Here is a 22,757-nt window from a genome sequence, read left to right as displayed (position 1 = left end):
TCCTCCCACATTCCAAAAACCTGCATGTCGGGTTAATTGGCCGGTTCAAATTGTCCCTAGGTGTAAATGAACGAGTGAGTTGTCTGTGTACCCTGAAGGATTTTATACGATTGAATACAAGTTACATTTATTGAATGCAATGAAGATTTTCACTGAGTGGGCTTCAGTTCACGCTGTTCCAAATGCGTAATGTTTTGGCTGGAGAATTTTGATAACAGGACTCTGACGGGGGACGGCAGGCGATGTTTTGAGAACAAGGCCCTGATGACGTGGAAACGCTCGGTGTTGTTTTGGTTAATTCCAGACATCGCGGCGCTCTTCTCTGAGATAGTGGGGCCCACGTGGGAGTTTCCTGGTACGCCTATGGGAGGAGCCGACACACCAGCTTGCGGAAAAACATGGGCCGAGAGTAGGAAGCAGAAGATCAAGAGAGGAGGCTTGACAGAGACTCGAGCGACACTAATTCGGCCATAGACGCTCTCTAGACGAAAGCGAATTCTTCAGCACATTTTATTTCACTGTGTGTCATTTGATGATTTGATCAAATGTATGAAATGATAATAATGCCAAATCCTGTGTCCCAAATCAATGTAAATATGCCATTTACAATTTGTCTTCCACCTTCAGTTAAGAGTGTTGAGGCAATTCTTTTCCATGAAATTTGTCCTTAATAACGGTTTCAAAATAATGTGCATGCAAAGTTCTTTTGTAAAAATGTCACAAATTACTGCAAACGATAAGCATGTCGTCATGTTCACTTTTGGTGTAGACTGCACTGAGCGAGAGAGAGAGAGAGAGAGAAGGAAGGGCCTTGCGTTGTGTGCAGCGATTCGCCCACCTGTACTGCTCACCCAATCAAAGTCGTTTACCAGCGTTTTTATTTATCATTTTAAATGGTTTCTTATCAAACTTCTGCATTAAGATGCTTCGGCTTTATATGGACCAAAATCGGGATGAAATCACTTGACTTTGGAACGCCACAGAGAGATGTTACATTTTATTTCTGAGCCATACGTACTCAAGGAAAGAGCCATATGTGGCTCCCGAGCCATAGGTTCCCTATCCCTGACCTAAATGCTTCCCTAACAACATTAACGGAAAAAAATGTGTCACGTGACTCAGTCTCCCGCGCAAACGTCACGTGGTTCGTCTGAGCGGTGGGCGTGGCTACAAAACAGTTTCGCTTTGACGCGCACACAACTGGCGGCCACAGTTAAGATGTCGGTGAGCTGGCGCCCGTTTTTGATGGTGTGTTTACTGTGCGCACCCCCGTCCTTCATCGAGAAAGTAACGGCACTCGGACGAGAACCGGGCCGAGTAGTTCACCGCGTTGACCAAAACTTCGTGTCCGTCACCATCGATGCCAGCCTGGCGGAAGACCAGCGATTCATGCGCATGCTCAGGTTGGACCAATAGCCGCTCAATTCGTGATTCGCTACTGTTTGTTGGATATTTGATTCCAATAATGTTTTATTTTCGGGTATTGATCAGCAATAATTCCTGCTAACCGTTTTTACATTTTTTGTATAAATGTTTTGGTCTGTTTATATATGTTTTTTGTGGCCTTGTATGCAGTTTATTCTTATATGGACCTCATCTCATTATCTGCACCGCTTATCCTCAGTAGGGTCGCGGGGGTGCTGGAGCCCATCCCAGCAATCATCGGGCAGTGGGCAGGGGCCACCCTGAACTAGTTGCCAGCCAATCGCAGGGCACACAGGGACAGACAACTCGCTCGCTCATTCACACCTAGGGACAATTTGGAACGGCCAATCCACCTGAAATGCATGTCTTTTGAATGTGGGAGGAAACCGGAGTGCCCGGAGGAAACCCACGCAAGCACGGGGAGAACATACTAACTCCGCACAGGAAGTCCCGTAGCTGGATTTTAACCCACACAGGAGGTTCCCAAGACCTTAGAACTGTGCCGCATACGCGCTAACCACTGCTCTGCCGTGCTGCCCCCTTATATGGACCATTAGTCCATAATTAAATTTACTCCAAGAGTGTGACAACGGCTCATCCAGGAGGTTTCAAAACAACCTTCAAATCCAAGGAACTGCAGGCCTCAGTTAAGGTTATGACTCCACTATGAGAAAGACACAGGCCAAAAATGGCATCTATGAGAGTTCCCAGGTGAAAACCACTGTTATCTCAAAAGAACAAAGAGTTGTCTCCCATTCGTCCAAAAGCATCTTGATTATCCTCAAGACTTTTGAAGAAACATACAATGGACTGATGAGACATAAAATGAGCTTTTTGGAAGCTGTTCCCGTTGCATCTGATGTAAAAATGGCACAACATTTGACAAAAACAACATGATGCCAACTGTAAAGCATGGTGGTGGCAGTGTGATGCTCTGGGGTTGCTCTGCTGCCACAGGACCAGGACAACTTGCTCTGGTTGGTGGAATGATAATTTTCGGGTGTTTACCAGAAGATCCTGAAGAAAAACTTCAGGCCATCAGTTTGAGCCCACAAACTCAAGCTTTCTTGGATCTTGCTGCGGGACATGGATCCAAAACACTACCAAGTCCACCTCTGACTAGCTAAAAAAAAAAAATTAAGGTTCTTGAGAGGCTGACTCAAAGTCCGGATTCAAATCCAATTGAGAAGCTGCGATGTGACCTTAAACGGGCAGTTCATGCTAGATACCTTCCAATAAGCAAAGACGAGTGGGCCAAAATTCCTCCTCAGCATTGTGAAAGACTCATTGACAATTATTGTATTATTATAATTATTGAGTAATTATTGATTTCTGTTATTGCTGCTAAAGGTGGCCCAACTCGCTATTAGGTTCAAGGGTCAATTAGTCTTTCACATAGGGCCTGTTAATTTTTGTTTTGCCTTAATAAATAGAATCAACTTTTCAAAATGTATTTTGTATTTCCTTGAGTTCTCTTTGTAATGTTAAAATTGGTTTGATGACCTGAAACCCTTTTTGAGTAATACATATGCAAAAACACAAAAATTAGGAGGAGACACTGTGTCACTGTTTATTTTAGGATGGATATTGATTTGTGTCCAACGGCCATTAAAATATATATATATTTTTTAATATTAATAAGTGAATAAGTAATGTTATATTCTAAAAAAAATGGCAAAGTGACCTTATTATTTTGACAACTTATTTGGTTGACTATTCCTGGGAAGGTTTCCTATCGTTTCCAGTTTTCTGTTTGTGGATAATGGCTCTGACAGTGGTCCGCTGGAGCCTTGGAAATGGCCTTATGATCTTTTCCAGTCTGATGGATTTAAATCACTTTTTTTGTAATTTCTTCTGGAATTTCGTCATATTGTGGCATGCCAATTGTGTTCTTCTGTTGTCTACTTAACTTTGTTAAACAGATTTGATTTAAGTGAGTCCTTGATCCAACCATGGCACTCAATTTTGTGTGTGACCTGTGGAAATTGACTCGACTTTCCCAAAACTTTGGTTAGTTTTGGGAATTAATATGAAAATGTACCGTTTACCAAATTGTTCGAATTAGTTATCTGACTCGATTAACCAAACACGTCCTACATTCACCCAACAATTTATGCGCGCTCGTTTCTCGACGGAAAAGATGAACAGGAAAGCTGACATTTCAACATGGGGGCAGATTTAATTTCATTAACAATTTAACTAAGTGTACTCCATCAAACGGCCGAATTAGCGTCGTTGGAGTCTCTGGGAAGCCCTTTTCTGAAGTCCTTTAGCTCTCTCCTATTGGCCATCTTCTCCCCACACAATGGCGTGCCGACTCCTCCCATGGGCGTGCCAAGGAAGCCCAACGTGGGCTTCACAATCTCATAGACGAGCGTCTTGTTCTCAAAACAACGCCTGCCGTCCTCCGTCAGAGTCCTGTTATCAAAATTCCCATGTCAAAATATTCTGCATTTGGAACAGCGTGACCTGTCATTGAACTAAAGCCCAGTCAGTGAATATCTTGCATTAAACTCAATAAATGTAACTTGTATTCGTATAAAATCCTTCATTAGTCACAATTACTTTCTAAATTAACAAGGGGGGAAATACTTTTTCACATAGTACCAGATAGGCTTACATTTTTTGTGCCTTAATAAATGGAATCAAAACTGCTTTTTGCATAGCCTTGGGTTGTCTCTGCGTGATATTAGAATCGGAACCTTTTGTGAGTGATAAATATGCAAAAAACACAGAAATGACTCAGCAGGTGAATACTTTTTCATGGAACGTGTATATATATTGATCAAGGACTCATCAACAATCTCTTTGAGGCCATATTTGGGGAAGAAGGGTAAACTGTATTTGGTAAATAGTCTTTTACACTTACAGTACTTTAAATGTGAAAGAAGAATGTTTTGGGAACTCGTGCCTGGTGATAGACTGGCCAGCCGAAGCGTTGAGGATGTGTTATGGCTATGGTTATAACATAAATAATAAGATAAATGTTGCTTCATGGTGAATGAATAACAATGGATTATGAGGTTTTTCCTCAGTGACTTGAAGAAAAAAAGACTTTCGCAGATTACAGATGGATAGCATTAGATGACTAGCTTCATTGAAAAAAACACAGTGAACATTGTTTACAATGGCATTAGACATGCCACTCCAGGCTAAACATGTAATAAACACTTAGAGAGGGTATCTAAGATTACAAAAAATGTCAGGATACATACTGTAGGCAAAAGTATTTACTTAGTACTGGTAAGGTAGTGAACACTGTTTACGAGATGAAACGTGTGTAACTACAAAGTTGTGTTTTTGTATCGTGCAGTTCTCCCAAAGTTCGCGTCTTGGCCAAGGCCTTATCGCCAGGGTTCGTTCGCTTCGGGGGAACCCGGCAGGACTTCATGGAGTTCCAGCCTCAGCGAAAACTTCTTTCAGGTGAAACTAGATCTCATAGTGGGTGCAGTCCCAATGAAATCAAACGGCCAATCAGCTCAAATACGTTAGCGTGTAAGCTAAGCTAGCAATAGGTGTTTTCGTGGTAAGATAGTACTGTAAACACTATGTAATCACAAGGTCCGATAGGCTCAGTTAACATAGAAAAGCCGTTTTGGCACCAAAAAGTATTCATTTATGGGATAGTTTAGATCACATGTGTCAAACTCGTGGCCCACAAGCCAAACGTTGCCTGCCATGGGCTAAAATGAGTTTGAAATGCCTGATTTTGATGATGATGATGACCCTGTTAGGAATTAAATATTAAAATGTATCTTTTACCAAATTGTTCGTTTTAGTTATCTGACTCCATGAACAATGCGCGCTCGTTTCTTGATGGAAAAGATGAACAAGAATTGCCGACATTTTCACACGGGGGCAGATTTAATTTCTTTAACAATTTAACTAAGTGAACTCCATCGATTATGGCCGAATTAGTCGAATTAGTGTCGTTGGAGTCTCTGGCAAGCCTTCTCTTCAAGTCCTCCAGCCTTCTCCTCTCGGCCCACGTCTTTCCGCAAGATGGTGTCCCGGCTCCTCCCATGGGCGAGCCAGGGAAGCCCCCCCTCTGGGCGTCGCGATGTCTGGAAAACTCAAAACAACACAGAGCGTTTCTACTTCATCAGGGTCTTGTTCTCAAAGCTTCGTCTGCCGTCCTCCGTCAGAGTCCTGTTATCAAAATTCCCTAGTAAAAATATTCTGCATTTGGAACGGCGTGACCTGTCATTGAACTATAGCCTACTCGGTGAAAATCTTCATTGCACTCAATAAATGTAACTTGTATTCAATCGTGTAAAATCCTTAATAGTCAAATGTATAAAATCCTTCAATCCTAAAAATGTCTCTAGTTGATATGAATTAAAACAATTACAAACTAGGTGGCCTTGGGGGTGGGGCGCCTGCCATGAGACTGGGAGGTTGCTGGTTCGAAATTCGGTTGGGTCATACCTGAGTCTTACAACATTGGTACCCATTGCCTCGGCATTAGGGGTTGGAATTGGGTGGTTTGGTCACCTAATGACTCCCAATTAGATGTTGCAACACATCAGTTGGGTTGAGCGAGGGGGCTGGGAATCCCCTCCTCTGTATCAATCTTCCAGAAAGAGTCAAAAATGTGAAGGTGTTCTTGACTCTAGCCACCTCCCACTAGGGGGATATGGCTCCGGTATACAGTATGTGTATATCTATCCCTCCATTATCCGTACCATTTATCCTCAGTAGGGTCGCAGAGGTGCTGGAGCCCATCCCATCTATCTTTGGGCAGTGGGCCTGGGACACCCTGAACTGGTTGCCAAACAGAGACAGACCACTCACTCGCTCATTCACACCTAGGGACTATTTGGATTTGGCAATTAACCTGACATGCATGTTTTTGGAATGTGGGAGGAAACTGGAGTGCCCGGAGGAAACTCGCGCAAGCACGGGGAGAACATGCAAACTCCACACAGGATGGTTCGATCTCATGACCTCAGAACTGTGCCGCACATGCGCTAACCACTGCCCTGTCGTGCTGAGTATGTGAATATATATATACTAAGTGTATTTGAGGAAAATTGGATAAGGAAAATAAATATATCAAGAGCAGCACTCGGATGGCTGACAGGCTGTTCCGCAGGTCCTTCCTTCCTGCAGCCTTCAGACTATATAATAAGCAGTGCTTCCGATAGACTGCACACCCTCCATGACTTTGCACATTACTGGCCACTTTACTTCAACTATTTTGCACACCTGCCATTGGAAATATTCTGGGTTTTATTTTTTTACATTTCTAAATACTTGTTTATACTGTTGATATTCTTGGCTGTTATCCATTATTCACTGTCTTACTGCTGTAACAAAATAAATTTCCCCATTGTGGGACGAATAAAGGATTATCTTATCTTATCTTTTTAGATGTCATGTGAGTCGCAAGCGTTATAATTGTCTTTTTCTTTTTTTTTTTCTTTTTTGGAGTGCGTTTTTGTTGTGTTTTTTGTGATTTAAAATGTTTCTATCTAGTAAGAAAAAAATGGAATAGGATAGATAGATAGATAGATACTTTGTTCATCCCCGAAGGGAAATTCACATTTGGGTAGACTCTTAAAAGTGTTAAAGCGAAACTGTATTGTCAGCCTACTCCCTTCGGGCACAGGATTTTGTATTACAGTGGAACCTCGGTTCTCGACCATAATCCGTTCCAGAACCCTGTTCGAAAACCGATTTGGTCGATCACGGAAAATCGTTTTTCCCATTAAAAGTAATGTAAAATCGTTTTAATCCGTTCCAACACCCTTGAATGTTTACTATGACCGTAAACATGAAGCTAACCCAGGCTAATCGTACGTTCGCGTTAGCGTAATCTTCCGTATGAAAGATTACACTAACATGAACGTGTAAAAACAAAAAAATCAGGTCGTTTACACGTCATTTAGCACCCGGGTCTCCACAACAAGTGGTGAGCGGTTAAAGGATAAAGAAAAGAATTATGAATAGGATTTCTTACCTTTGTGGTGCTCAGCAGAAGCCATGCTGTATGTATAGCAAGATCGTAAACTCGCACACCTTCTTCATATTTTGCTATTATTTCTTTCTTAAATGCAATAGTTGTACGCACTACTCTTCTTTTTTCCTCTGTAGCAACTTTGCTGCTTGCACCGAACTTCTTCCGAGGCATAATTAGGGGTTAAAACACTCCGTTCGGCGATATGAAAAGCGAAAGCGAAAAGAAGTGCGCGCGCACGTCATAACAGTTTTTCTCGAGGGGTGGGGGCAATCTACACCCGTACGCCGCTCAGCATCGCCCCTAGTGTACTGGCGTTCGAACTCCGATTTTTTTTAACAAAAAGCGAAGCAAGAATTTCTCGAAATTTTTGGTCGAGAACCGAGAGGCGTTGGAAAACCGAGGTTCCACTGTATATCATTGTCTTGTACAGTTGTTTGTGAGCAAATATTTCATTGTTTCATTTGTTAAACATCGCTTGATTTAGTTTTGTGCTGTGCCCAAATCAAAAGCCACAAACAAACCAGGCTAAATGTGTTCCAGCTCCACAGCCGCTGCCCAAGCCTCTTGTAGGTTGGAGGGAGGAGCATCTTCTCATGCAGTGGCGCAAACAACAAAAGCTTTTAGCCAAAGAAGATGCCAGCAGAAACTACCGGCAGCTCAAGTTCACAGGTAGCCTCCATGGCAGGCCACCTGTTCTCCCATACAGTGCGTCACTTTCTGTTGTCACACTGCAGAGAGCACGCTGGACGAACTTCACTCTTTCGCCAACGCGTCCGGCTTGGATCTTATCTTCGGGCTCAACGCTCTTCTCAGGAACACGGACAACAGTTGGAATTCCAGCAACGCTCAAGCGATACTACGCTATTGTCAGGACCGGCGTTATCGAGTTTCTTGGGAGCTCGGCAATGGTATGCTTCCTACTCAATGGTTGTTGGTGTTGGTAGTGTGGAGACAACAGGCACATAGGTCGAAATACGGATGAGATGTTCACCTTTGCTTCCTTATCAAACGAAAAGAAACACTCGTTACATTTTTGACAAATACTAATCAACAAAAATAAAACACCCAACGTTCTAAACTTACACAATAAAATGTGTGAACATATCAGGTCAGTTCAGAAAATGTATTGTCATGGTCAAAGAACAATGAAACTCTGTTTGGAGCATCCAGTCATCCATCCATCCATTACTGCACCGCTTATCCTCAGTAGGGTCGCAGGGGTGCTTGAGCCCATCCCAGGTTTCTTCAGGCAGTGGGCAGGGGACACCCTGAACTTGTTGCCAGCCAGTCGCAGCATCCAGTCATCCATTCCCAGTTAAAAGAAAATGAAAAGATTCAAAGACTAAAAATAGATAAAAACCCAATACCCATAGATTACCCAAGATACACATTAAAAGTAAAAGCGCAGACATGGTAATTCCAAAGTGCAACCTATTGACATTCAGAAACAGTAAAATAAATTAAGAAAAAACATTGTAATGGTCAGTAAATGTTACTTTTATACATCAAGTGCATGGAAATAAATATGAAATCACTCAATTCTGAGGAAAAAAGTATGGCAACAGTGCATTTTGGCTAAAAAATAAGGACACACCCTTACCTTAATTGGGCACCTGGCTTAGATTCTGCTCATTAGTCAGTAGTTAAAAACAGTGCAGTTATCACTCCTCAGAGGGCTCCTGGACTAAAAGGATTGGCAAAAATCATGCCTCCTAAAAGAGAGATGTCTCTTGAGACCAAAGACAGGATCGTCAAACTTCTTGAAGAAGGTAACTCTCCCCGTATGGTTGCTAAAGATATGGGCTGTTCACAGTCAGCTGTATCGAATATTTGGACCAAGTTCAAAGACATGTAGGTATCAAGACAACTAAAGGCCATATGTCTTGAAAACAGAAAATGCACAACAAGACAAATGAAGACGAAATGGTAGGAAGTTTCTTGAAATGAAAAAAAAAGTCTAAAATAAAAATAACCTCACAATTCCTAACGTCGCTTTCCACTTGATTACACTTACTGGTAGTTTTGATCGACTTAACCTAAAATCGGCAAATAACTTGTGACCTTACAGAACCAAATAGCTTTGAGAAGAAGGCAGGGCTTCGGGTGAGCGGCGACCAATTAGGTCAGGACTTCACTCACCTCCGGGAGATTATGTCAAAGTCAACGTGGTATCGAAGCGGGCGTCTCTACGGGCCTGACATTGGCCAGCCCAAAGGTCGAACGCTGGACCTGTTGGACGGGTCAGAACAATTCTGAAAACATTTTGTCTAGATGAATCATTTCTATGCATTTAGGTCACTGAGAAGCTTTTTGACTTCAATGTTTTGCAGGTTCCTACGCAGTGGGGGTGACGCCATTGATGCCTGTACATGGCATCAGTAAGTTTGTGTGACAGCTAACAAGATCTAACAAGGTTTAACGAGGCTCCACTTGTTACCTGTATTAATAAATCCTGTTTTAACTTATCGGTATAAAAGACACCTGTCCACAACCTCAATCAGTCCAAACTTCACTATCACCAAGACCAAAAACCGATCGAAGGACACCTGAGACCAAAATTCTAGAACTGCACCAGTCTGGAAAGACTGAATCTGCAATAGATAAAACGCTTGGTGGAAAGAAATCAACTGTGGAAGCCATTACTAGAAAATGGAAGACATAAGAGACCACTGATAATTTCCCTCGATCTAGGTCTCATTACAAGAGCATACCCCATGGTGTTAAAATGATAACAAAAACGGTGAACAAAAATCCCAGGACACCAAGAGCCATCCTAGTTAATGACCTACAAAGAGCTGGGACCACAGTTATAAAGTTTACTGTTAGTAACACAATGTGCCGCCTGGGACTCAAGTCTTGCACTGCCTGCTGAAGCCAGTGCATGTCCAGGCCCGTCTGCGGTTCACTAGAGAGCACTTGGATGATCTAGAAGAGGACTGAGAAAATGTGTTATGATCAGTTGAAACCAAAGTAGAACTTTTTGTTAGAAACACAGGTTCTCATGTTTGGAGGGAAAAGAATACTGAATTGCATCCAAAGAACACCATACCCACTTTGAAGCTTGGGGGTGGAAACCTCATGCCTTGGGGCTGTCTTTCTGCAAAGGGACCAGGACGACTAATTTGTGTAAAGGAAAAGAATGAATGGGGCTATTTATCAAGAGGTTTCAAATGAAGCAAGGGCAATGAAGATGAGACGTGGCTGTGTTTTTTCAGCATGACAATGATCCCAAACACACATCCAGAGCAAATAAGGGGCAGCTTTGTTAGAAGCATTTCAAGGTCCTGGAGTGGTCTAGCCAGTGTCCGGATCTCAACTCCATTAAAAATCTTTGGAGGGAGTTCAAAGTCCACGTTGCCCAACAAGAGCCCCAAACCATCACTTCTCTAGAGAAGAACTGCATGGAGGCATGGGCCAAAATACAAAAAAACAGTGTGTGAACAGCTAGTGAAGAGTTACAGAATACATTTGGCCTCTTATTGCCAACAAAGGGTACACAGCAAAGTATGAAAATGTATTTTTGGTATTAATCAAATACTTATTTTTCACCATGATTTGAAAATATATTCTCTAAAAATTTAACAATGTGATTTTCTGTTTTTTTTTCCACATTCTGTGTCTCATGTTTGAGGTTTACCCATGTTGACAATTACAGTCCTCTCTAATTTTACCAAGTGGGAGAACTTGCACAATGAGTGGTTGACTAAATACTTATTTGCCCCTCTGTATATATTTCTAATCCAAAAACATTAATTCATTTAATTATTCATCCCCTCAAAATTAATATGAATATGTGGCTCTCGAGCCACAGCTTACCCCCTCACATACATTATACTTATAAAAGGTTTAGTAAAAATTACATTTTTAAAATATTCTTATGGTTCTAGTATGTTAGAACCATAAGCAAAATATCTGTACATTTTATTCGATTGTACATGTGCCTACCCATGACATTTCAGGATATAGTGCTGAACAGAAATCTGATTTTGCGGACTTAAAGAAAAAAATGTTAAAATTCTAAAAATAAAAAGTCAACTGTGCATGCGTGAGTCAATAACCTATGCATAATAAGTTTTTCGCATTATAAAATAAATACTAATTAGCACACAAATTGGATGGAGAAGACTTTTTGGAATTCTGCATTTCCATTTGCTGAACCCTCAATTTACACGACATCAATGTCAAGTCATGTTTATTTGTGACGCCCTTTATCACAAGGAGTCTCAAAGAGATGCACAGACCACAGATTATTGTAAACTACAGATTATTATGACACCATCCCCTGATCTAAACCCTACATGAGGGCAAGGAAAAACTCAAAAACCTCAACATGAGGAAAATGAAGAAACCTTGAGAATGGACCGCACATGAAGTGATCCCCCTTCCAGGATGACCAGGCTGCAACAGATGTTGCAATAATAAATAATACAAATAAGTGTTAATTTTGCTTTATTTTTCCCTTATTTCACTTAACGTATCTCATCTCCGTTGGCTAGTTACTACGTGAACGGTCGAGACGCCTCGTTTGAGGATTTCCTGGACCCCAAAGTTTTGGACTCGCTGGAGATGGAGATCAAACAAGTCATTAAGGTCCGTGATCACTTTTTCCCGAATTGCATGCATATCCTGACGGCCGTTTTCCCTGCAGGAAGTGAGACGTGTGTCCCCAAGTAAACCTGTGTGGCTTGGAGAAACCAGCTCGGCCAGCGGGGGCGGCGCTGTGGGCCTGTCTGACACCTTTGCTGCAGGATTTATGTGAGTCGTCTGAACACAAGTATTCAACACGGCAAAGAAATCCCAAGAATAATCGGATGGACAATTAAGTACCGTATTTTTCCATGGCGCACCGTACTATAAGGCGCTACAGTGGGAACGCCAAAAAAACAGCCAGTTCAGTCAAACTTAATAACACCTGAACATTCCAACGGTTCGCAAAGAAACAAATACGTGTCTCAGACACGTACGGACATGTCACCAATCACTCAAATGCGTCATTCCACATGTCATTAGGAAGGTTAAACTCTTATTATTCAAGTGTTGGGAATTAAACATTAAAATGTATCGTTTACCAAATTGATCGAATTAGTTATCTGACTCCATTAACCAAACACAACCTACATTCACCCAACAATGCGCGCTCGTTTGTTGATGGAAAAGATGAACAAGAAAAGCCGACATTTTCAGACGGGGGCAGATTTAATTTAGTTAACAATTGAACTAAGTGAACTCCATTGAATACGGCCGAATTAGTCGAATTAGTGTCGTCGGAGTTTCTGGCAAGCCTTCTCTGAAGTCCTCCAGCTTTTTTTCTCGGCCCACGCCTTTCCGCGAGATGGTGCGCTGGCTCCTCCCATGGGCGTGCCAATAAAGCCCAACGTGAGCCCCACCACCTCGCCGCGATGGCTGGAAAACTCAAAACAGCGGAGAGCGTTTCTCATAACAATGCCTGCCGTCCTTTGTCATCAGGGCCTTTCTGCGTCGTCGGATGTGCTGATTATCTTATCAGCCTTACGTCCCGTTCCCGCCATTCCTGTAAACAATATTCTCCACTTGGTTGCACTGACCTTTCACTGCTCATTGAACTTAAGCCTGCTCTGTGAAAACCTTCATTGCACTCAATAAATGTAACTTGTGTTCAATCGTATTAAATCCTTTATAGACAAATGTATAAAATCCTTCACAAGAAATGCCAACCATTTCTTACTTTGCTGTTAGATATCTATTCAAGAAAGGCGCTGAAAAAAGATACCTGGATGCTATTTATTTAATTCTGTATTTTTTTAATCCAAGGGAGTGCAATCATTTGCCATAAACAGTGTGTCCTGACATAAATTTCATGTAGAATAATATCGGGATGTTTGCTGAAACGTTCTATTGTTGATAAGCAAATACAGCTTTGGGAGTGATACTTGACTTCAGCGACATTCAGTGGACATAATTAGAATTGCAGGTCATTGAATTTTGACGTGATAGGGACTTAGTTTTTCCTTTATGCTTCTCAGTTCTATCAGGACGTAGAAAATCCGTTGGCGGGCCTGATCCAGCTCGTCGGCTTTAGTTTGCTGACTCTCTGGTTTGAAATCTTATAGGTGTAAATTGGGATGCACACGTACTGAAATCTGGTATCTATACCAGTGCCATTACCAGACTAATTCAAAAGTATTTTTCCTCGTAATGATAGTTGATACCATTATTGGGTGCCTTCCTGTGGCCATTTAATAATCAATAACCTTTAAAGTAATGGTAAATTTCCATTTTATGTTAGGATTTAAATATATCAGTTATTCTTTGCTGAGTAAAGATAATTTGATGTACTGTCAGTATCAGTATTGGTGATTACGCAATATTTAGGTATCGGTATTGTTAGGAATTTAATTATCAAAATGTATAGTTTACCAAATTGTTCAAATTAGTTACCTGACTCCATTAACTAAACACAACCTACATTCACCTAACAGTGCGCGCTCGTTTCTTGATGGAAAAGATGGACAAGAGACCGGCATTTCCACAAGGGGGCAGATTTAATTTCTTAAACAATTTAACTAAGTGTACTCCGTCGAATATGGCCGAATTAGTGTCGCTCCAGTCTCTGTCAAGCCTCCTCTTTCGATCTTTTTGCTTCTTCTCTCGGCCCACGTTTTTCCCCAAGCTGGTGTGCCGGCTCCTCCCATGGGCGTGCCAGGGAAGCCCCCATGTGGGGTCCACCCCCTCCCCTCGATGTCTGGAAAAACTCAAAACAGCAGAGCGTTTATCAAAACAATGCCTGCCGTCCTTCGTCAGAGTCCTTTTATCAAAATTCCCCAGCCAAAACATTCCGCATTTGGAACAGCGTGACCTGAAGCCCACTCAGTGAAAATCTTCATTGCACTCAATAAATGCAACTTGTATTCAATCGTATAAAATCTTTTATAGTCAAATGTATAAAATCCTTCAGTATAAACAATGTGGTATCAAACATTGTTACTTGTTATAATACAAAGTTTATCTTTTTCCCTGGCTTCAATTTATCTTTACTGTATATAAATCAAGAAAATTGGCCCACTACTTTATTATCTATTAATCAGTCAAACGCGCTTGATCATAAACAGTAGTCATTGAAAAAGGTAAGTGTGTCCGTTTATCTGTTATCCTTGGGAGTACATTCCACGTGGTTAGCACCGGTTAGCTTGATTTGCATCACATGGAGCTCATGTGAGGAATAGGGATGACGGTTACCAGCTTTACTTTGGGTTGTCGGAAACATGGGGTCTTCATAGCATAAACAAAATATCACATACTTCTTTCAAATGGGTCTATTGTAATACACACAATATCAGCATTTGTGACTCAATAACTAAAAGAAGAAAGGATGTTACCTGTGTCAAGTTTTCCACAATTTATAACAGTTTGCAATTATAAATTGTAAGATAAGTTGACAGTAGAGGTGGGTAGTAACGAGTTATATTTACTGAGTTTGTTAGAAGAGTAAATTTAGGGACATTTTGTACTTTTACTTGAGTAGATTAGTGAAGAAGAAACGGTACTCTTACTCCACTACTTTAGCATACCTACATTGAACCCATTACTAAGTAACTTATATCCATTCCACGCAAATACGCGCATGCCAGGCCATGTATATTTTAATCTATGATTCAATTCTACGGAATTATTGTTGGTGGGATGGATTTTCATGATCTGATTGAATAATTGTTAAAATAAATGAATAAATAAGACCTTGCTAAAGTTACAGACGCTGCCCTACTTACAAACGAAATAGGTTCCGGAGGATCGTTAAAGTTTATATAAGTATGATTAAGGCTTGTATTAGTAACCTGTATTGTATTGTTCTAAAAATTAACATTTCATAAAATGATATGCTCTATAAAGATAATTAAAGTTGAGTTTAACTTATTTTTGGAAGATACGCTTCAAGAGGTCCTCCTTCGTGGCAAAAAGTGGCCAAAAAAAGTGTTCTCAACCGTATCAAGGTTTCTTATTTCACTTTCATTTCAAATGAAACGGCTCGCCTCTTCTTTACACTTTACACCAACCGGATATTTTTTGACATCCCGAAAAAAATGTTCTATTCTACCGTTTTAGGTAAGTCAAATGGTCGTAAGTAGGGGAGCGTCTGGACTCAGAATTTCAAGTTTTTTAATCGAGTACTTTTTAAATATTTGGCCAAACATATCCTGGATCAGGGATGTCAAACTCAGTTGGGATCCAGACTTTCTGTTCTGAGGCGGACCCGATCAGTCAAAATGTCAACTTCAATTTTTTTGCTGTTTTTCAGTATTACGCTTTATCATTCAGCCTACATTGGTAACCTACACATTCTATTCACATATGAAAAGGCATCTCTTGATTCACAAACAATGGATGAAAAATATTTTAATGTTTGGCATTGAATGTGTTAACTGGTTTAATAGAAGAGTTGCCTAAAAGCGGTTTTACACCTGAACCAAATTACCGTGCTAAACAAACTCAACACTGCAGCCTAGCGGCCAGATAAAGCATTCGGTTCGCATTTATTTAATAAAATCATAACTTTTGATAGAAATCACCCATAGACCCGCTTCTTTTTCACATACTCAGAAATTAATGGCGAGTCAGATTGAATCATCCCACAGGCCGGATTCCACCCGCGGGATGTATGTTTAATATGCCTTTCCTGGACCCTAGCTCTATAACTCATGTAAATTGAGTTTGTGAGCCCTTTCCTAAATGCTCCTGACCGACATTCTTTGTAATTAGGGCTAACTTAATGTGTGTCACCCGCCGGTCGGTCAGGTGGTTGGACAAATTAGGAATGGCGGCCAAAGGGGGCGTGTCCGTGGTGATGCGGCAGGTTCTCGTTGGCTCGGGAGTGTATCATCTTCTGGACGACCGTCTGGATCCTCTTCCGGTAAAAGCAAATCGCCGTTGGTGTGCTTTCGATAAAGAAAAAAGACCTGCATGTATATTTTGTGTTTGAAGGACTATTGGCTGACATTGCTTCACAAACGCGTTGTTGGCCACATTGTCCTAAGTGCTGGCGGGTTTTCCGCACAGGCAGGAAGCGGCCGTGTTCGGATGTACCTCCACTGCGCAGCCACATCCAGGTAGGTCTTCCACGTATGGAGGACCAATCCAGCCATATGTAGAAATCAAAGTATAAATAAATACTGCAAATGTATTCCATATGAATGAATGAACAAGTAAATAAATCATGTAATACCTAAATGTATGACATAAATGCAATGCATTCATATATTTATGGATTTGTCATACAGACGCTGCCCTACTTACGAACGAGACGATCGTAAGTTGAATTAGTTTGTAAGTTGCTTCAGTGCTATATTTTATAGGTTTAAGGTTTATAGACGTATGTTTAAGGCTTGTGTAAGTAACCTGTATTATTTTGTACTAAAAAATAAATATTTCATATAATAATATGCTCTACAAAGATAGTTGAGTTTAACTTACTTTTGGAAGATGGGCTTCAAGATCAGATCGGCTTTATATGGACCAAAATCGGGATGAAATCACTTAACTTAGGAACACCACAGAGAGATGTGCAATAGTTACATTTTATTTCGGAGCCGTATGTACTCATGAAAAGAGCCACATGGCTCCCGAGCCATAGGTTCCCTACCCCTGGTCTAGTGGTTAGGATTCGATGCTCTTACCCCCGCGACCCATGTTCGGTTCCTGTTGCATTGTTTCGCAAATGCGGCTAGCAATGTTTTTTGACTGATCAATCATTGCATGAATACAAACATAAATACTTTGCAGTGCGTCATAGATTTAGATATTGCGTAATTCATTCATGCATTCCGTTCTTTATGTGGCATATTGTTGTAGGTATTTATTTATCGATACGTGTTTTACATATGGCAGGATTGATCTTCCACAACGCACATTTGAATGAAAACTTTATTCGAACATCAAAATAAAAAACTGAACAAAACCAATAACTCAACAACAATTAATGTTACATAAAATGTTTGAAAAGGGGTAGTCAGAGGCAAATGCTTATATTCCCTACCCCTTCATCTTCCCCACCAAATACACCAGTGATATAACAACAATTGTAATGATATTAGTAATAACAGTTATGATATAAGAATAACAACAATAACACAAAGTTAACTAGACGCACTATTCCCAATCTCCCGCACCACTCATACCCCAACCTCCTCATCTCTGTATTCCGCCAGGAATGTTTTTTTTTGTATTTAAATTTGAACAGGTGAATAGTTGGACATTGTTTGATCTCGTCTTGTAAATTGTGCCAAAGTTTGACTCCACACACAGACACACACATACTTTTCCTGGTGGTTCTCACCTTTGAGATTATTAATTCACTACAGCCCCTTAAATTATAATTTCCCTCTTTCCGAAGGAATAATTTATGGATGTTTTCTGGCACTATGTTTTTGTTGACCTTAAGGTTGTGCAGTGAAAAATTTTAACAAATCATCTAATTTTAATAATTTGGACTGCAGGAATAAAATATTATTATGATCTCGAGATCCTACCCTGTGTATGGTTCTAATTGGACGTTTTTGGAGGATAAAACGAGGCTATAGTGAACTTTTGTAATTATTGCCCCAGACTTCTGCACAATATGTTAATTAGGGCAGAACTAGAGAACAATATAATAAATACAATGCATTATAGTTTAAAATGAATTTGGCTTTATTAATTATTGAAATGTTTTTAGATACTTTAGTTTGTATGTGTCTGATGTGTGTTTTCCAGCTTAATTTATTGTCTATTGTGACCCCCTAAAAACTTAATTTCTGATACAGCGTCTATTGCAGCACCATCCGTTTTTACTTCTAAATCTTGATTTGCCTTGCGATTACCAAAGAATATTACTTTGGTTTTATTTAAATTTAAGGATAATTTATTTATATCCATCCATTCTTTTATGTTAATTAATTCACGATTAATACAGGTTACTAAATCAATATAGTTAGCATTTGAATAGAAAATGTTAGTGTCGTCTGCAAATATTACTATTTTCAATAGTTTTGAAACATTAAAAATATCGTTGATATATAAATTAAATAACTTTGGACCCAGGATAGAACCCTGTGGTACTCCACAACAGATGTCCAAGTATTCAGATGACAACTCTCCCATTTTTACATATAGCTTCCTCCCTGTCAAATAACTTTGAATCCATTGCAAAGCCACGCCCCTGATTTATTTTCTTAGATAAAGGCCCCCTTATAGGATTGCACTTTCCTGGCAGATACAGGCAAGGCGCTGTCACGCTCCTTGCGATCAACCTCAACAAAATGGCCGTCAACGTGACCGTCCCAAGAGGGTTGGCTAGCGGCGGCTTCACGGATGCATTCATACTGCAGTCGGACCGACCGGGCCGGGACGGGCTTCTGTCCAGGTAATTAGGGCGACATTTTGTAACCTTTGAGTAGGGGGGATGTCGCGCAACTTTGTGGCTTTGGATTTGCATGTGACTTGTGTTTCGCACCGGAAGGGGCGTGACGCTGAACGGCCAGCCGCTCGAGCTTTCGGGTTTAACCCTTCCTACGCTGGAGGGACTCCGAGTGGCAGCTTCAGAACACGTGGAACTTCCCGCCTTCTCACTTGCCTTTTTTGTCTTCGTGGATGCGCAAGAAACCGCCTGTGCCACATGATGTCATCGTGCCATCATAAAACCAACAATAATCCTTTTAGGAATGGGAATTTAGAATTTAGGATTGTTTTTATTGTCATTGATCACACCTAAAGGTAAGATCATAAGCCTGATAGGAAATTGGGCCTAAAATGTCAATCATTACTTTGGGTTCTTGTCAGGCCGGGCTTCTCTCTCGCTGACTTTTTTGGGGGGGATTCTCCACCCTGGGTGCCTCCATAATTGCTGTTACTTTATTTCTATCCGCTATAGATTCCCCCCCCTTTTGCGCAACGTCCACACGCTTGGCACGCGTTCACAATTGTTCTTAGGTTATTTTCTCTGTGGAAGATCCGCGCAGTGGATTTCGCACCATGTCCCATACCTGTCAAGCTCCAAGGCTCCATGCCCTTACAAAAAGTCGTATTTTCCCTTACAAAATACAAAATAATCTTACACAATTTTTTTTTCAAACGTGTTTATTTATGTAGTTTAACATGTTACTTTGTACATGTATTTCCTTATATCATATATATTGTTAATTAACATTTTGTTGTGAGATACTGAGTTGCTCGACATGAATGAAGTTTATTATAAAAAAAGTTCAAAAATGAAGTCGCTTGGACCTTCACTGTAGAAGGAAAAAATACATGCAAACATAATTAAGTAGAATAATACATTTTCTTATTCAAATTATGAATTCATTTTCTGCATTAAATTATCATTGGTAGCATACTGATTAATGGGATAACCACAAACCTGTCTCTTTTCATTTTCTCCTTTTATACTTCCTTTTTTTCTTAACTTCTTTATACAACATAATGATTCGTAATATAATGCATCAAAGCAAGTGAGCCGTTTGAGAGCCAGCTCTCTTTAATGAGTTGAGCCGAAAAAGCCGCTTCTCTAAAAAGAGACGGACTACCTTTCATTACATAACTACCACATGAAATCCAAGGCTGCAGACGCATGATTTGCCGTTTCGTGATAGTCTATGTATTCCGGATGGTACCCATCATTGACTAATTTGCGTTTTTCCGTACAGATTTTCTTGTACGTCGTACACGTTTTAAAATGCATAAGAAACGTACTTTGTACGGCAAAAACGTACAAGTTGACAGGTATGTAATCACAACGTAGTGAACAGTATTTACAACGAGAATTGACATGCACTCCTGGATTAACATGTAATAAAAAGACTCAAAAAAAAACATAAAATAGAAAAGAATGTTATAAAAAGGCAAAATACATACAAGTTAGTTCATGGAGACTGGCTTGAGTAGTAAGTACATCTCAACAATAGTGCATCGAAATTAGTGCAATGGCATTAAAAACATATTACCAAAATTAGAGTAGAAAATATGCATATTCTTTTGTATAATCCTGTGCGCTTGTTTAGGGTGGTGATGACTCTGGAGAAGAAACTTTCTGAGACCCCGTTAGTCCTCGTTTTAAGGGACCAGTAGCGTCTGCCTGATTTCAGCTGTCTTGCCAGGGTGAGAGGAGACTTTTCTAATGTTGTTGACTCTGCTGTGGTATCGTGAGCCGGTGATGTCCTCCAGACTGGGCAGAGAGCAGTAGATTTTCTGGGCTGTATTGATCACTCTAAGGTTTCACGACCAGAACGGAAGTGGGACCCAGATGCGTAGCGTTAGTCACAAGTTTATTGAGGTATAGAGGAAAGGCAGCGCCCGCGATCCGGTGCTCGTTGGACACAGGAAGCAAGCTGCTCACAGAATCGGAACGTGTTCCAAATGCGGAAGAGGATCTTCCGGAGCGGGAAATTGTATCGTAGTAGACGGAAAAAACAGGTCATTAGCCAGGACGGGAGATCAGAACGTGGTCGGGGTAAAAAAATGGTTCGTTAGCCGGGACGGGAGATCAAAACGTGGTCGGGGTAAAAAAAAGGGTCGAAGCAGGAGACAAATGGGGAAATCAGGAACGAAAGGGTGAAAAAACAGGACCGACGGGATTCAGAGTCAAAAATTGCTTGCCTTGTGAAAACAGAGGTTCATTGACGGACTGACAACAGGCGAGTGAAAGGACTGAGCTTAAGTAGGATGGGGAACCAATCAGGTAGCCAGCAGCAGCTGACCCAAACGAGCGGGCACGGGTGAATGTCATCAGTCATCATGACAAGGTTTTTCTGTGTCTTGCTTTGACTCTTAAACCATATAAAACGAATTTTTACCTAATGGTGGAAGCAGCCTTTATTAATAAATTAAAATGAAAAAATGAACAAACTAATCCCAATTGACTATCAGTACAAAGATAAAATCTGTCATGAGCCTTTTTTGTGGGTGATGTAAAAGTTGCTTTTTATTTCCTGTTTTTCTTTTTGTGTGTGTATGTGTTTTTGTATTTTTGTTGATTTGCTCTGTTTCTCTTTTGATAAGTATTTGTGAATACCGGTGTCATATTTGTTTTAGTTACTTGTCTACCTTTGTAATATTTAGCAAGTCATAGTATTGTGTCCACTTACTGTTCAGTAAACACTTTTTTACAATCACATTTTGTGTTTTCACATTTTCTTCTGATATTATGTAATTTTTTTTTATACAGTTTACAATATTTTATGTTGACATGTTCTGCTTTTGTCAGCCACAGTTTGAAAGGAGATGAAGTATAAGACATTTCAAGCAAAATTGGAACTTTGAAAATGAACTCCCCTTTAAAGTAGACAATAAAATGTTTGATTTGTATATTTTCTGTTTATCATGCAAATCCTCAACGAACTTATGAATGAAGTATCTTTAAAGACACTAGTTTGGGGATGCATTTGTAATTTTCCTTAATTATCTGAAAAATTGCCCCTCCCCTTAAGTCATTTTGATTTGAGTTACCAAAATACCAAGTCTCTCCTAAACTATGTTGTTTTCTGGTTTACGAGAAAAATAGTGAGATGACTCTAAAGGGTCACTGTAATATTTGACCACTAGATGTTGTTGTATGTTGTAGTGCAACCAGAAACAAGTGCTACAAAGCACAAGGAAGATTAAAACTGATTGCCGAGACTCAAACTGACCAAATCACATCATTTTTTAATTTATTTTTTTGTGCCCAGCCTTTCACAAGGTTTTTGTTTGTCTGCCATCTTGCTCATGGTACCCCAGAAAATCACGTCAGCTGCCTCAGCACCATGATATTTCAAATGTATGCAAATTTCCTGACCTACGACTACGGCTTTCTTTTTTTTAATGCACTTTTACATGATAGTTAATGTATTTTTGCTTATTTAAATCAGTATTCACTTTAAAAGTTCCAATGTGAGATATCTAACCACTAGATGGCACTGTGTTGTCTGGTATGAGCGAGGTCCAGTGATACACGGTGCCGTGGACAAACATGGCGCTAATTTAAGTGGGGATTCCATAGTGTAAGAATACAAATGATTATTTTTTTTAAATATATTAGTATTAAAGTTTCGAACCTTCCTTTGTGGAGTTTGCATGTTCTCCCCGTGCTTGCGTAGGTTTCCTCCGGGCACTCTGTTTTTTTCCCCACATTCCAAAAACATGCAGGTTCAGTTAATTGACCGGTCCAAAATGTCCCTAGGTGTGAATGAGCGAGCCAATTGTCTGTCCCTGTGTCCCCTGCGACTGGCCGGAAACCAGTTCAGGGTGTCCCCTGCCTACTGCCCGAAGATAGCTGTGATAAGCTCCAGCACCTCCCCGACCCTACTGAGGATAGGCGGTGCAGCTAATGGATGGATGGATGGATGGTATTATAGTTCATATGTTCCTACCTAGTATTCAAATCATTTTT

The 22,757-nt window shown here is 40.5% G+C and overlaps 1 protein-coding gene across 1 annotated transcript; it reads left to right on the top strand.

Annotated features, from left to right (window-relative positions):
- The first annotated feature begins 65 nt into the window (after positions 1-65).
- Positions 66-19,066, top strand: hpse (heparanase). The gene is made up of 12 exons (XM_088320058.1): positions 66-1,403; positions 4,739-4,848; positions 7,928-8,056; positions 8,122-8,295; positions 9,456-9,627; positions 9,718-9,765; positions 11,884-11,977; positions 12,036-12,142; positions 16,157-16,271; positions 16,343-16,467; positions 18,609-18,758; positions 18,855-19,066. The coding sequence occupies exons 1-12, from the start codon at positions 1,105-1,107 to the stop codon at positions 19,012-19,014; spliced, it is 1,683 nt and encodes a 560-aa protein (XP_088176184.1). The 5' UTR covers positions 66-1,104; the 3' UTR covers positions 19,015-19,066.
- Positions 19,067-22,757: the final 3,691 nt, after the last annotated feature.

Source organism: Urocampus carinirostris, chromosome 16 (assembly GCF_059441175.1).
Source record: "Urocampus carinirostris isolate Australia breed hairy pipefish chromosome 16, RoL_Ucar_1.0, whole genome shotgun sequence".
Classification (NCBI taxonomy): domain Eukaryota; kingdom Metazoa; phylum Chordata; class Actinopteri; order Syngnathiformes; family Syngnathidae; genus Urocampus; species Urocampus carinirostris.
This window is presented reverse-complemented; position numbering and strand designations above follow the sequence as displayed.